Below are 16,254 nucleotides of genomic sequence, written 5' to 3'. Positions count from 1 at the left end.
TTGTAATATTTGGGCAAGTACCACAAATTCATGTACACTGTACTTCCTGAGTAGAAATTCTCTAATCATAGCAGAAGTTACTTCAGTACTACAACTCTTTGAAGTTCATGTTCATTTGTAATAAAATTTAGTTTCAAAATTATGTGGCACTATTGAAAATTTAAAAGACAGTCTGAAAAAAGAGCAAGACAATTATTAATAGTAACTTTTTATATTTTCTAAATAAATGTTTGGGTTTACATATACAGGGATACCAAATACAAGGATTTGATTGTAGTGTCTTTACTAAGCATTTAGCCATTATTTTAATAATTTGATAAGGCAATGTTTCTGAACATGCTGAATCCTTAGATTTACATCTCATTTGGTTTTCCAAATTGTGATCCCTAGGCTGGTTAGGAGGATGCTATTTGGTTTGATGGAAAAACTGGAATGATAGTAGTTCAAACTTTTTTGAGTATATGACTATGCGCTTGGCACTGTTCTGTAAGTTTTACATTATTCCCTCATCACCACAATAGCTTTATGAGGTAAATACCACTGCAGATACAGAAGTGAGATGCAGAGAAGTTAAAGGACATGCATAAGGTCAACAGCTATTAAGACTTTGGAGCTGGCGGGTGGCTGGGCTCTAGACTGCCTCTCCCTGACTACTATGCTTTGCCTTTTTGGAATAGAATAGTCTTTGACAGATATATGCTAAACTAAGGTAATGTTTAGATGGAAAAGAGAATTAAAAATAAATTGTTATAGGCTTTAATGAAAATAGGTTCAGTGACTCTGAGTGGAAATTGACTACAAATTGTACTGGTACCCAGGAAAATTATCTTTTGGGTATATCTACTCTAGAGTTCACTTTTGTTACAGAATTATTTCTTGGAGTACTTAAGAAAGGATACTTAGTGTAAGACTGTTAATAAATAAAGCAAATGTTTTACACATCTGTAATAGTTTCCTTTAAAGATAATATGTTGACTCAGTTACTTCCCAAGTTTAGTGTAGGGCACTACCTACCTCCATTTGTTTACAATGATAGAGGGTAAGTTAATGACAAAGAAAATAAAGATGGCCACTACCCCTGCTTGTTTTCTTTCTCCCCATGAATAATATACAGTTTCTATATAGCAGCTGATATTTTGCATCTGCAAACAGATAATGGGGGATAATGCCAAATTTTTTATTTGGAGTTTAGGATTTAATCTTATGCCACTGGGCTAATTTATTTTTAAATGTGAATTATCTTATTTCAGGACTTTAGATATTATTTGTAGTGTTTACTTGAGATACAACTATTCTAAGACATACTGTTGTTATAATACAAATAAGAATTCCTGCCTTTATTCTAATCCCATTGCAAAAAGCAAATTAGTCAAAGTTTAAAGGAATAAGCATTTAGAAATATTTTTGTAATACTTCTAAACTACATTAAAATTGTGATTTCTTAGAGTTAAAAATTAATTTTCCAAACGGTGGGAGCATATTTGAGGTCTTATATAGATAAATATATGCTACTTCTGGTGCAGAGGATCATAATCTGTCATGAAACCAAACCTTCAGGTTTAGGCACTGTGGATTTTCAAACAAGTCCATGGCTCCCAAGAGTTTAAGAATCAGTGGTTCAGTGAGATGTGTGGGTTTGAGTCAGAACTCATATGTATTTGATTAGGAAACATTTTCAAGTAATAAATGATTATGCAACTTAACATCAAAATCACTCTCAATTAAAAAAAAATAGGGTATTTAGGATCATTGCATTAACTTGGGTATTGGCCTACCAGATTGATTTAGGCACTCTGGAAAATTTATATCTTGTATATCTTTTAAAAGGTGTTCACAAATTAAGTATAAAGATAATGGAGTTATAAACCATATTAGAAATGTAGTATTCCCTGATAGAAGTGTTAAGATATTTTACGTTGATTCAACTTCTCTCAAGTTAAAACAGTACTTTGATAGTAGTATTTTTCCCTGAATTGTTTTATAGTCTTTCCTGAATTTATATTCTAGGAATATACCGCAACCTAAACTTATGAACATAAATACCAATTTGTGGAGGTAGATAGATGCTCAGTGGGTTGGTTGATAATTACTATTTTTTAAGTGTGATTTTAAGTGTATATTTGGTTCACATAATTCAATATTTAACCTATACCTGTTGTTTTATAAACTAGCTTATAAAATAGATTACAAATTAAAATCAAGAATGACAGGTTCTTTCAGAATGCATTTAGAAAATTTCAAGGGTCTTTCTCTTAAATGAGAGAATGCCTAGCTAGTTAGTGTAGAAATGGATTGATTGCACGTTCATTTCTATTTTTAAATGTATTACAGCTTATTTAATTGAAACAAGAAAAATTACTACTCTAGTTTAGGAGTATAATTTGATGAACTAAATGCCTAAGTACTAATGCTTTTTAGAAATAGCTTCATAGAGGTAGGCTGAGGAAAACCAGAATTCTTTGCTACAACCATTTTCTAAAATAACAACATTCTAGTTTTGTTTTTGTTTTTGTTTTAGCTTACTCCTGATAATAGGATTTACAATGCTGTTGATTTTAATTTCAACAAAAATTATTATAAAATAGCCATAAACCCAAGTGATAGCATATTTCTTTTAATAGTAAGAAAAATTTCAATGGATTTTGGGGGGTAACTAACCATTCCAATCATATTTGTGACACAGTATTTGCTTTGTGGTAATACTTTACACCTTGAGAAAAAGTATGTGTTGTTGACCTTTTCAAAATCAACTTAAGCTATATGACTGGTCAGAATCTTTCTGAGTAGTTTAATATTTTTAAAATGAGAGGGAATGTTATTTAAATTTATTTTAACACATTGCAAAATATATAATTCATAAGAACCTTAGTTAAGGAAAAACATTAATATTCATCATTGTCAGTAAACCTTAAAATTTGACCTTAAAATGTTAAATGTAGCTTAGTTAGAAATATTCTAGCTTTATAGGATATTCACTATAATTTTTAATACTTATAAAGTCTAACCATTTTTTGTTTTATACCGTATAATTTCAAACGTTTGTTTAAAAACATGGATGAAAAATTTACATAGAGCTCTGAGCTGCCGGTAATTAGTCCAATATACTGATAGTCTTTAAGAGGTTTTGGTGACCACACTTTGTCTACCCTTATCTATTTTGACTAACAGGTTGTGGTTTTACTAGTATATGAGTATCTGTCATGGAAAGTGGAACTACATCACTTAAGGAATAATGTTAAACACTTTTAGCTTTCCATTAGCTCCACTGGTATTCAGTATTAAAGGCTTTGAAGAGAAGGAACCAGCCAAGTGTTAAGAATTGCACACTGCCTTGCCCTCCTACTCCCTAGTCACTTTATTGCTAACCAGCCCTTCAGCCATCCTCTTCTCTTTTGGGAATCACATTCACTGGAGTTCAAGTTATTCCACCTTAGGTAATTTCTTTCATTGTCCTCTAAAACCATGGGCAATTATTATAAATCCCCTTCAGAATCTTTATAGTCTCCACCTATGTCTTCATCCTCCCCTAATTAAAGCTTCTTTAAGCGTTGACATTTATGTTAACACTAGAGGCCCGGTGCACAAAATTCGTGCATGGGAGGGGGGTTGTCCCTCAGCCTGGCCTACACCCTCTCCAATCTGAGACCCCTTGGGGGATGTCTGGCTGCGGGATCGGGCCTAAACTGGCAGTCGGACATCCCTCTGACAATCCGGGATCACTGGCTCCTAACTGCTTATCTGCCTGCCTGATCGCCCTTAACCCCTCTGCCTGCTTGCCTGATCGCCTCTAACCCCACTGCCTTCTTGCCTGATCGCCCCTAACTGCCTCTGCCTGCCTGCTTGATCGCCCCTAATTGCTCCCCTGCTGGCCTGATCGCCCCTAACTGCCTCTGCCTCTGCCTCTGCCCCCGCCACTTTGTCTGGAAGGACGTCCAGAAGACGTCCAGTCTATCCGATCTAATTAGCATATTACCCTTTTATTAGTATAGATTAAGTGTCTGCTGTCATATTTCCTGAATAAACCAATGCTTAAATACATTATCATTTCTCTAAAATTTCATTTCTTATTTACAATGGCTTTGGTGTTTAAGTCATTGACTAGAGTTGTTCTGTTGTTTTAGAAATATAACTAATCAGCCTACCTGAAAATGCAAAGAAAAACATTCAGGAGACTCAAGTTTACCACCTCAAAAGATTAATGTATTTGTGCTATATGCTACAAGTAAGCCTATTGAATTATTGGCAAATGCCTCATATATAATGTTGCAGTGAACTAGTAAAGCAGCCTTAATTTCTCCCCATTCTATTAACATTGTTATGTCTTTAGTAACAAAAAGTACAGTAAACACCCATATACCCACTACCTAGAGTCTGCAATTAACAGTAAATTATACTTTATCACACATATGCACACCTATCTATTCCTTCCCCAGCTAATTTGAATTTAACACAGTAAGTTTTTGAAAACTGGAATGTTTATAATGGGGTATTCTATTTAGCTGAAGAATGATCAGAAAACCTTGGTTGAATATCTTTCATAAATAATTCTGTTTTCTTAGTTTTGAAATTCAGGATCTGGTCTTAAGCACTAGATGATACAGGAACTTAACAGACACGGATGGCGAGGGAGACTAGACTGAATGCAGTGACTCAGGGCTCTTGGAATCCTGATAGAAAAGAGTAGTCCAATCTTTGATATTAATCTTTTCATTCTAAAAATTGAGAGTTCTAAATGCCTGATTACTTGAAAAGTAAGGATAATTTCAAACTTTGGAAGGGACCATTTGAGAGGCCTTATTTTATAGCAAGATAACCCAAATTGTAGATCTCTCCAAAGAACCAAAGCCCTCTATGATTCCTTAATGCAAAGCAAAGTGTAATTTTCCTGTTTAATAAGCTTACTGTTAAGAAGGCAATTTTGAGTTCAATTTAAATCAACCTTTGCATGTTGGAAATAAGTCATCAAAATATCTTCTCCCTGCCATCCCCTTCCCAAAATTCTGGACTGCCAAAAACACATTTGTAATTTGGTTTAGACAACTAGTCAGGTTAATCTCTAATCTTAGAATAAAGGGACCATCTGTAATAATTTAGGAGTAGCTATGTATATGGAGGAATTTGGTTAGTACCTATTTACAACCAGGTATTTTTCTGCCACTTGGAAAAATTACTTAACTTTCCTGAATCCTTTCTTACAAATGCATTAAAGTTGTGTGAATGACTAGAAAAATGATGTATTTTTATTGTTTAAGAATGTCATTTCATCTTTTAAGCTATTGTTATACATTAGATACATAGTCTCTTTTAATTAAATGGAGTTTGACTATGTAGCCTCCTTTGACAAATGTGCATCTGATTTTCCATGATTATTGATGTAGCTTGCTTCTGCCAATCCTCCCATTTTGTCCCTTTATATCTACTTTATTCAGAGACTAACACTTCCATAAATTCTTCCTTTAACAAAGGGAACTTTAAATCTGTGTTACAAGTTCTACAGTAAAGCACTACTATAAACTCTGCTTAGAAAAGGAATTTTAAGACCTCAACAATGAACCCTTCTCAGTAAATGTAACTAACACCTTTTATAAACCTTAAGTTGTAATTAATTTGGGGTTTTTTATAATACAAGTTTTAAGTTTGACAAATATAATTCCTGGTGTTCAAAACATTACTTATACATTTTAGCATATTTAATTTAGAACTCCAAGAAAATTACAAAAGATATGAAAAGTGATCTGAAAACTGTCAGAGATTAATTGAAGACAGTCTCATCCAAGAGATTTAAAGGGTTTAATTTAAGCGTAAAATATTTTCTAAGCTCTTAAAAAACAAAACTTCGTCCACCCCATACCTTCAGAGAATGCTATCTAAAATTTTCAAGAAAGCTTCAAAAATTAACTTTTTTATGTTTGTAAATAGTATTCTGAAAAATGTACGCAAATTTCCTTTCAGATTTAAAAACAAGTAGTTTCTGAATTACATGATTTGTGCTTACAGAATTCTGCATCAAACATTCTCTTTCCCCATTTGAAAACTTGTATTTGGAAGTTTTTGAAAGATTTATAGATTCAGGAGTAAGAAATGAAGTACAAAAAACTTGGAGTTAGCTCAGGAATCAGATGCTCAGCAAGGCAGACCTGTGATTTTAAAATACATTTAGTTCAGCAATGCCCTTCAAAATTTTTAATATATATAGGAGGATGAGACTATCAGCCTTTCATATCCAAGTATAAGAATGTTTGATTCCTTCAACCTGAAGCACCTATCAATTGCATAGAGGACATGGAAGTTGGAGGGCTTCCCGCCCTCTAAATAAAGGATAATGTATTCAGCAATGTGATGGGAGGGTAATTAGGAGAAGGGAGAGGTTCAAAAAACAATTATAAATGACTAGAGGCCCGATGAATGAAATTCCCCCCCCCCCACCTCCCGGCTGCCGCACCGGGCTTCCCTCTGGCATCCAGGACCCGGGCTTCCCTCCAGCCACCTGCAGGCACCTGGGACCCAGGCTTCCCTCACAGCCCCGGCTTTGTCTGGTCTAATTAGCATATTATGCTTTTATTATTATAGTTTTACCCACTTTCGAATTTTGGACTAAGAAAACCTCTATTCCTCCTTTTTATCAATTCTGGGCCCCTACTATCAGAATTCAGAACTTAAATTAGAATTGTCCACTAACAGACTTTTACAGGTAGGCAGAGAACCAACCACCATTTAACACTTTCAGAGGAAATACTTTCTAATTCAACAACTAATTTACTATCACAGATGACATTGTGAGTCTATAGGAAGCAGGAAGATTGGGGTCAAGAGCACTGGTAATGTGTTAAGCCTTATGAAGGGAAAAACAAAAGCATGTAGGAAAACAAAATATTTCCGTTCCATTTTCATGTTCTAATTAACAAAGGTCTATCTCTGGCCTAACCTATCTTCTATCTGCTTGCCATGTCTTTCCAAGTGGATATCCTGCGTTCACCTCAAAAGTTCAACATGCAAATAAAAATTATCTTCCTCTATAATTATGACCCTGTTCCAGAGTTCCCTAATTGCTAGTTTTATCTTAACTGCTTGATTTAAAAACTTTTTTCTTACCCTCCATTCAGTTGCTCAGTTCTTAATTCTACCTCCAAAACATCTCCCAAAGTCCATGCCTGTTTCCTCTGATGTCATTTAGGCTCTTTTCTCTTTCGAACTACTGAAATATCTTCAAGTGGTTGTCTTGTCTTAAGCTTTCCTTTTCCAAGCAGTTTATACAGCGTGGGACAAAAGTAGGTTTACAGTTGTTTGTATGGAAAATAATGAATACAATAATTAATCATTGTTTCATGCACTCACAAATGTAAACCTACTTTTGCCCTGCCCTGTCTTTTCACTTGTTTCCTTTTGAAGCAGGAATCTCACTCCCTTGTTCAAACCTTTGATGGCTATACCATGCTTACAGAATAAAGTTGAAACTCTTTAGCATGACATTCAAGGCCCTCCATGTTATTATCCTCACGCCTTTCAATACATTGAACCTTCCTTCCTTGCAGTTCTCGAACTAACTAGTCTACATCTTTTCACACAACTGTCTGCTCCGACTTTTTCCTCTTGACAATTTTCCTGTTCTTTTCATGTCAAATACTACTGAATGTTTTAAGGTCCAACTCAATGGTGTCAGATTCCCAACTAGACAACGCTTAACCAGAATTAGTCATTACCTTCTGGGAGAAAAAAATTACTTTTGATTTACCTCTTCAGACATTTTGTTGTGGATAAGGGGGATATGGCCTGTACTTTATTTAGCCTACTCACCTATACTGTTGGTCGGCAAACTGCGGCTCGCAAGCCACATGCGGCTCTTTGGCCCCTTGAGTGTGGCTCTTCCACAGAATACCACGTGCGGGCGCACACGTACAGTGCGATTGAAACTTCGTGGCCCATGCGCAGAAGTCGGTATTTGTGGAAGAACCACACTCACGGGGCCAAAGAGCCGCATGTGGCTCGCAAGCTGCAGTTTGCGGACCACTGTTCTAGACTGAAGTGTCACTTCATATAACAATTTTCTCTACTCACATACTCGACTTACAAACCTTTCACCTCTTACAAGCCCCCTTTCAGGCCACTACAATTTAGGTCTGAAGCTGGTGACTGCAAACGCAATGTTTGCTTTACACCCACAAAAAAAAACCAATATAGTCATAGAAACATTGGGAAAAATTCTACAAGAGACTTCAATGGGAGAAAAATAAAGGCTGAATAATAACTGGGTTGCACTATGGTTTGAATTTATATTGAAACCTAACCCCAAGGTGATGATTACTAGGAAGTGAAAGGTTTGGGAAGTGATTAGGACATGAGCAAAACCCTCAGGCATGGCCTTAGTGCCGTACAAAATCAGTCCCCCAAAAGCTCCCTCACCCTTCTGCCATGTGAGGATGCAATGAAAAGACACCATTTAAGTGAGTTCTCACCAGACTCCAAATCAGCTCAAATTCCCTGTCTATAGAACTGTGAGAAACAAATGTTTATAAGCTACCCAGTCTCTAGTATTTTGTGACAGCAGCTAGAAGGGACTAAGGCTGCTAAATAGTATTTTACTGTAACACCAAAACTATTCAACTTTTAATATTTTCCACCAAGTATTATCTGAAGCCTAATTCGTTTTGTTCACTCTTCAAACTATAAAATCTATTACTTTACTAGAGGCCCGGTGGCAGTCCGGGACCCCTTGGGTGATGTCCGCCTGCTCCTTAGCTCTGCTGCAAAAGCAGGAGAGGCTCCAGCCATCGCTGCTACACTCGCCAGCTGTGAGCCTGGCTTCTGGCCGAGCAGCGCTTAGCGCACTGACCACCAGGAGGCAGCTCCTGCGTTGAGCATCTGCCCCCCCGGTGGTCAGTGCACATCATAGCGACTGGTCGTTCTGGTCATTCCACTGTAAAGGCCGCTTAGGCTCTTATTACATAGACTAGAGGCCCGGTGCACAAAAATTTGTGCACTGGGGTGGGGGGGTCCCTCAACCCGGCCTGTGCCCTCTCACAGTCTGGGACCCCTCGGGGAATGACCACCTGCTGGCTTAGGCCTGCTCCCCGGGGGATTGGGCCTAAGATGGCAATCTGACATCCCTCTGGCAGTCCGGCAGCCCTCGGGGGATGTCCACTTGCCAGTGGGGAGCAGACCTAAGCTGCAGTCAGACATCCTTAGCGCTGCTGAGGAGGCAGGAGAGGCTCCCACCACCACTGCTGTACTGGCAGCCATCAGCCTGGCTTGTGGCTGAGCAGAGTTCCCCATGTGAGAGCGCCCTGACCACCAGAGGGCAGCTCCTGCATTGAGCATCTGCCCCCTGGTGGTCAGTGTGTGTCATAGCGACAAGTCATTCCCAGTCTTTCTGCTGTTAGGGTCAGTTTGCATATTACCCTTTTACTATATAGGATAGAGGCCTGGTGCACGGGTGGGGGCCGGCTGGTTTGCCCTGAAGGGTGTCCCGGATCAGGGTGGGGGTCCCGCTTGGGTGCCTGGCCAGCGTGGGTGACAGGCTGATGGCTGTTTGCAGCTGGTCACACCCCCTTCAGGGTGGGGGTCCCCACTGGGGTGCCTGACCAGTCTGGATGAGGGGCTGAGAGTTTTTAGGCTGGCCAAGCCCGCCGGCGGCTGAAGCTCCCAGCCTCTCCTTTTTTTCTTTTATTCTGGGATTTATTTACCTTCTATAATTGAAACATTGTTGCCGTCACTGGCGCTCCCAGCTCTGAGGCCACAGCCGGCTGAAAGCAGGCATCTGGGGTTTGTTTAGCTTCTATAATTGAAACTTAGTTGCTTTCAGAGCTCAGAGCTGGGCCGCGGCAGGCAGGGAACCTTGGCTTCCTCCATCACTGGAGCAAGCAAGCCTCCTGTTCGCTCCAGCTGCTTGGCTGCCGGCTGCCATCTTTGTTGGTGGTTAATTTGCATATCTCGCTGATTAGCCAATGGGAAGCGTAGCAGAGGTACGGTTAATTTCACTCTTTGTCTATTTCCTTATGTCATGCCTTCAAGAATTTTAGTCTTTCTTTTTACCAGTTAACACTTCCCTTAGAAAGTCTTTTACAAGGCTGAAAGCTCACCTACTAGAAAATAATTTTGACGAGGATGTGGAGGAAAGGGAACCTAGTACACTGCTGGTGGGAATGCAGACTGGTGCAGCCACTGTGGAAAACAGTATGGAGTTTCCTCAAAAAATTAAAAATGGAACTCCCACATGATCCAGTGATTCCACTTCTAGGAATATACCCGAAGAAATCAGAAACAGCAATCAGAAAGAATATGTGCACCACTATGCTCATAGCAGCACAATTTAAAATAGCTAAGATTTGGAAACAACCCAAGTGTCCATCAACAGGTGGGTGGGTACAAAAAGCTGTGGTACATTTACACAATGGAATACTATGCAGCTGTAATAAAGGAAGCACTCTTACCATTTGCAACAGCATGGGTGGACCTAGAGAGTAGTATGCTAAGTGAAATAAGCCAGTCAGAGAAAGAAGTATTTCACTCATATGTGTAATCTAATGAACAAAATAAACTGATGAACAAAAACAGATCCAGAGACATAGAAGCATTGAACAGACTGTCAAACCTCAGAAGGCCGGCCGGGGAGGGTGGCAGATAGGGAAGAGATCAACTAAAGAACTTGTATGCACATATACATAACCATGGTCACTGACAATAGGGTGAAGGCCTGGGGTGGGCTAGAAGTCAATGGGGGAAGAAGGGAAACACATGCAATACTTTCAACAATAAAGATTTTTAAAAAAAGAGTATCTTTCTTCTCTAAATACATTTTTAAAGCCAGCTATATATAGCTATGTATGTGTGTGTGACACACACATAATGAAGTATAGCTTTCTCTACATACATAAAAGAATAAAGCCAGCCCTAGCTGGTTTTTGGCTCAGTGGATAGAGCACCCGCCCTCAGACTTAAAGGTCCCAGGTTGTATTCATCAAGGACACATACCTCAGCTGTAGACTCAATCCTGGCCCTGGTTGGGGCATGTGTGGGAGGCAACCAATTAATTGGCAAGTGTTTCACATCCATGTTTCTCTCACATTGATGTTTCTGTCTCTCCCCCTTCCACTCTCTCTAAAAATCAATGGAAAAATACCCTCGGGTAATTAACAAAAAAAACCCAAAACAAAAAACAAAGCCAGTGCTAAAGAATAATGGTTGGCTGAATTACATATGAGCTGCATCTACAAGACAGCAAATTATTAATTCTGATTTTGTGACAGCTGTAACACGTTATACTCTCTCACTACTCAAGTCAATAGTGATTCTAAGTTAAGATGCCCACACCACTACCAACCTTTGTACAGCCAGAAAGTTAAGTGAATTCCTCCTCTCCCATGTGAACCAAATGGCACAGGAGGGTAAGACCTAAGACTCTGCAGGCCACGTGAGCATCCTTTGTTGGTTTTGCATAGTCTGAGGGTAAAATGTAAGGATGGTAGCACCTTTATTCTACCTTATAGAATCCTCTATATACCCTCTTAACACCTTTTTCCTTTTCATGTCTAAATATTGCCCATTCAAAAAAAAACATTCCTTTTTGAGATAAACTTTAGTTTTTTGTAACTAAAAACTACATACTACGAAGTAAAAGGACAGTTTAAATTGTAACAAAAATACGTTAGCTGCCATATTTATCTTCAAGCAAGCTTCAGAATCCAAATCTCCATCTATTATTTTAACATCAATTATGCTTGCTTTGGTTCAAGTACCACCAATATAAATCCAGCAAACCAAACAAGTGTCATTTCTTTCCCTAAAAATGTATGGTATGGTCAAGTGAAATAGTACTTTATGAAACAGTTCATATATAAATATATTCTAAGTTATCAACTAATCAGCTTTACTTTTGACCACAACCATTTCCATTTGTAAAATGGGGAATTCCTCCCCTAAGAGGTACTATTATGGAATGCTCTAAATTCCAGATGGAGGATGGATAATTAGTATAAAGTTAAACACATTTAGCCAGTAAAGTGAAAGTCCACCTCCTAGTCACACAAACATGAAAAACAGGCACACACAAAGAGTCAAGACTATAAAAGGGGGAGGAAGGGCCAAATTATTATTTTAGAATTTGATTACAACCGATTTTGTTGGCATTAAAATTAAGAGATATTTTAAATTTGGATATGGATATAAACCAAATTCCAGAAATTAAGTTTAGTAAACGTGAGAAGTTTTCCAGTAATTACAGATTAGAAGGCAGAAATCAATTTAGAGAAACAGACAAACTCATGTTTACAATGATTGTGCCACAGATTTAAATTTCAGTAGTGCATTAGTAAACTGTTCACATTTAGATCTTCACCTTGAGATTCGACAGCTGTTTCTTGAAAAATCTCTCAGTACCTTGTGCAAATAAATTGGTCTTCCATGTGCCTTAGCACACACTTAAAATTTTCTCCATTGTATATATACAAAACACCTACCATTTGGGCAGGGCAAAATACATATACTTTCATAACAAAACTATAATGTACCTCTGAAGTATCAATATACACATAATACATGGTATACAGTATTTACAAAATATAAAACATAATACAAGCTGTTTGTAATTTTTTAAAACCCATCTTTTGCCCTCCTAGGTTACAACAAGGCAAATTTCCATTTCTATACCAATTTTTTCAAGAATTCAGGGATTTTGGAAACTCTATGTTTTACATACATACTGAAATCCGAGATCTAAGTTTGAACTTTTAGGAGAGTTTTTAAGTGTACTGCCATTAATTCCCTATTTTGGTTGAAATTTTCAATAGTGCTTCCCATCCAATGACTAGGCGGTTTTGGAAGAACACTAGGAGAAGGTGGATCACTAAACTTTGCCCCAGCATAATTTTCCTTTTGGCTCATTTCAGTTAGAAATGCCGATTTCTTCAAATGCTTTTTTTTAATGTTCTCAGTGTTTTTAAAAGGCTTTTTTTCCTGCTTCTGAATTATATCAGACGAAACAGAATCCTGCCAAAAGTTATTTTCATTTCTTTTTGCAGAGGTGATCTTGGTTAGTGGTAAGTTATATTTGCTTTTCTGTCTGTTTATCTTTGGTTGTTCACACAAATGCATACCATGAACAAGCTGCCCGTGGGGGATGGTAATTTTCTCCGATTTTCCCATGTTTGATTTTAAAACCTATAAAGACAAGGAACATAAAAGTGAATATAGTCTCATGATAGAAACCAGTCACAAGCCTCATATTATATATTTAATATATATTTAAATAGTTACATATTTAGTTACATTGAACTTTTAGTTCACTGTCTTGGTTAAAACCGTATGTTTGCTGCATTTATCACTGGATGTTCAAACATGCACATATCTGTTTGTATACCACTAAAGATATAGTTGATCACCACTGTTACCAGTATGCAATGTATAAGCCAGTTTTAAAATGTCTAAGTAAAAAACCCAAAGTAACCCCCAGTCCATCTTTCTATAACTGTAAGGAAGAGTAATGCCAACCTGTTTCTGACAAAGGTCAGTGTTTTTACAATAGGATGTTGCCAAGAAAAATTTTCTAATGCTTTCATTTTGGTTGGTTGAGTCTGTTTAAAAATAAAAACTATGTTAATAGGTATACTATTTACCTTTAAGACAGGTACTGTCAAAAAGTTAATTCAGAATAAAAATTTTATTAGCAGAAGTCAGATTTTAGGCGAGGAAGTGTTCTGATAATGGTTATTAAGTATCCAGAAAAACTATCTCCTAGCTTCTGAAAACAAAATTTTTCAGATATTTAAATACTAAAATAAAAACTCAAATACTAAAATAATACCAGTCTGTCATCTTTTCCAGGTATAGCAAATCAGAAAAAGTTTTTTGCCTGTCCCCTACACTTTCTGGTTTCACAGCTGCTCCAAAAACGCTGCCACACTAATTCTATTTTCTTAACTCAAGTGATCCTTCTAGGAAGGCATGGCTGGATGGCAAGTATAAAGTAATCCATTAATCACGTTGCCCTTCCAACACTTGAAATATGGTAGGGAAGCAGGACACAAATATAGAAAGAACTGGTTAACATAGTCCATGTCGTAAGGGAAGCTGCTAATAGAGTCCCTACTTTAATATCATTCTGGAAGAGAAAGGGTCTTACTGACCTGGAATCAAAGCACAAAAACTCGCTACATTATCACTAATATTTCAGAACATCCATCGGATTTTAAAACTTGAAAGCAATCTAAAATAATTTAAGGAATTGGCGCCAACAAATTTAATTTTTCCAAGGGCACCGCTAGATAAGCTGCAAATCTCTCAGAGCAACAGCATTTCAACAAATGGCAGTGACTTTTCAATTCATTAATGTGAAAAAGTTTGAAACTGAGTCAATAAAACGTTTTATTTTGATATAAAGGTGAATTTCAAGTCATTTTAACGATTTAATCCCACTGAGGTTTTTAATCAACTTTCTGGCAGTCCAGGGGCATGACAATTGGGCAGCATAACGTCGATTCAATGGATAAGTCTTCTTCCGAGAATTTCAGTTTGGACACAGTAAAACATCTTCCACGAAGAAGTCCCGTACAGTACACGGCAGACATCGCTAAATTCCGTCCATCGGATACACTAGCGCACAAAATACATCGTTTCAAAGCGGCAAGAGAAACTGTGCCGCCGCGGCAGTCAACTCTGGGAAGTTAAACAGCACAGCTAAGTAGGGCGGCCCCGCGAGGGGGCAGCGCCCCAGTTGGATGGGCGCCCTCCCAGCTCAGCAGAGAGCCAGCCCCAGGGACTCGAGCCTGCGCGGCCCATCCCCAACGGCGCACCCGGGCGGCGTGAGTGTGCGCGCCCGGCGCCGGCCGACCGGTGCCGGAGGCCCCCACCCCTCCCCCGGCCACCCGCTCCCGGCCTCGCCTCCTTCATCAGCGCCCCAGCGCTCCGCACGTAGCGCGCGCTGACGTCACCCCCGGGCCCCATCCCGCCTCCCCCACCGCGCGCCCCGAACGCTGAAACCCCCTGGAACGCCGCCAGCCTTCTAAATCGGGGCTGTTGCTGGGGCGCAGCCGCTCCTCTCATTGGCTGGCCTTCGGGAGCCAATCAGCGGCGCCACCGCGAGCCTCTCCCTCCCCCCGGCCCCCGCTGCAGAACAGAGCAGGCGTCACGGAAACTTCCCTCCCGAGTAAACAGCCGCCCCCCAGCCCGACCCCCCTACGAGCAGAGCAGAGCCCCAGCCCCAGGGCCCGGCTGCGGCCGTCTAAGGGCCGAATTCCCCAACGGTCCCCTGCCCCCTCGCGGCACTCACCTCCTTCCGTAACGAGGGTTGGCCGGGTGTCGTGGGAGGCAGCGGGCCGGGGAAAGGGTTCGCTTCCTCAGTTCGGGTTGCAGCCGCAGGACCCGGGGCTGAGGCGGCGGCCTGGCTCGGGGCTTCCTGCGCTCCGCTCGGGCCCGCGGAGGGGCTCCGCCCGCCCTCCAGGCTCGGCCGGTGCTGCTGGTACTGGTGGAAGCGGCTGGGCAGCTGCCCCGCCGGGCTGGCCCGCACCTTCTTCTTTCGTCGCTTCTTTGGAGCGGCCCGAGGGGTGCCCCCCGCCGGGGCGAGACTGCAGTTGGGCAAAGGTGCTGGTGGGGCTCGAGACTGAGGGGTCAGACACGGACCGTCCCCCCCTAGGAAGTGAGGGAGGAAGAGGGTGGGGGGCAGTGCCCGAGGGTCCGGAATCCGCGGTAAAGGCGGCGGAGCGGAGGTCACCATCGGGAGGGCCCCGAAGTAACCGCGGGCGGAAAAGCCGAGGGGTGCCAGGCGGCCGCTCAGGACCAGCGGCTCCCGCTGCGGGACGGAGACGACGGTCATAGCTCTGGGAGGAAAATGGTTCAGCAGGAGGAGGAGGAGCAAGCGAAGCCGGAGGACAGGGCGACGGCTGCTGCCGAGAGGCGAGCGGAGCGCGGACGAGGACACGGGCGGTGGCGGCGCAGCAACGAACAGCCTCCGCTCCAGCTCCGAGTGTTGTTATCGGAAGCTCCGCCCCATCACCCACCCACCTCCCCGCGAAAACCCAATCAGAACCCGACGGGGCAAGCCACGCCCGCGGCTCCGCCTCCAGCGCCTCTGAAAGACACACACACACAAACAAGCAGCCTGCTGCAGCGGGGCACAAAGAGCGCGCACTGCGCAGGCGCCGCCCGCGGCCCTGTCGGGAAGAGTGGGCCCGGCGAACAATGAGGTTCCGCTCGCCCCTCCTCCCCCGCCCTTTTCCTTCCTTATCTCCCCGCACCTCGCCTTGCAGGCAGAGGTCAGGCTGAGTT

General features: G+C 40.9%; 1 protein-coding gene across 1 annotated transcript; it reads right to left on the bottom strand.

The window, feature by feature from the left end:
• Positions 1-12,061: 12,061 nt before the first annotated feature.
• On the bottom strand, positions 12,062-15,967 carry PNRC1 (proline rich nuclear receptor coactivator 1). The gene is made up of 2 exons (XM_006091787.3): positions 15,260-15,967; positions 12,062-13,152 (listed from the first exon to the last, which is right to left on the bottom strand). Exons 1-2 carry the CDS (start codon positions 15,800-15,802, stop codon positions 12,709-12,711), a joined length of 987 nt encoding a protein of 328 aa, XP_006091849.1. The 5' UTR covers positions 15,803-15,967; the 3' UTR covers positions 12,062-12,708.
• Positions 15,968-16,254: the final 287 nt, after the last annotated feature.

Source organism: Myotis lucifugus, unplaced genomic scaffold (assembly GCF_000147115.1).
Source record: "Myotis lucifugus unplaced genomic scaffold, Myoluc2.0 scaffold_96, whole genome shotgun sequence".
Classification (NCBI taxonomy): Eukaryota; Metazoa; Chordata; class Mammalia; order Chiroptera; family Vespertilionidae; genus Myotis; species Myotis lucifugus.
This window is presented reverse-complemented; position numbering and strand designations above follow the sequence as displayed.

Coding starts and splice junctions, on each gene's coding strand:
- PNRC1 (XM_006091787.3), bottom strand. CDS start 15,802: ATGACCGTCGTCTCCGTCCCGCAGCGGGAGCCGCTGGTCCTGAGCGGC. Junction 13,153..15,259: donor AACCCTCGTTACGGAAGGAG/GTGAGTGCCGCG, acceptor TTGTCTTTATAG/GTTTTAAAATCAAACATGGG.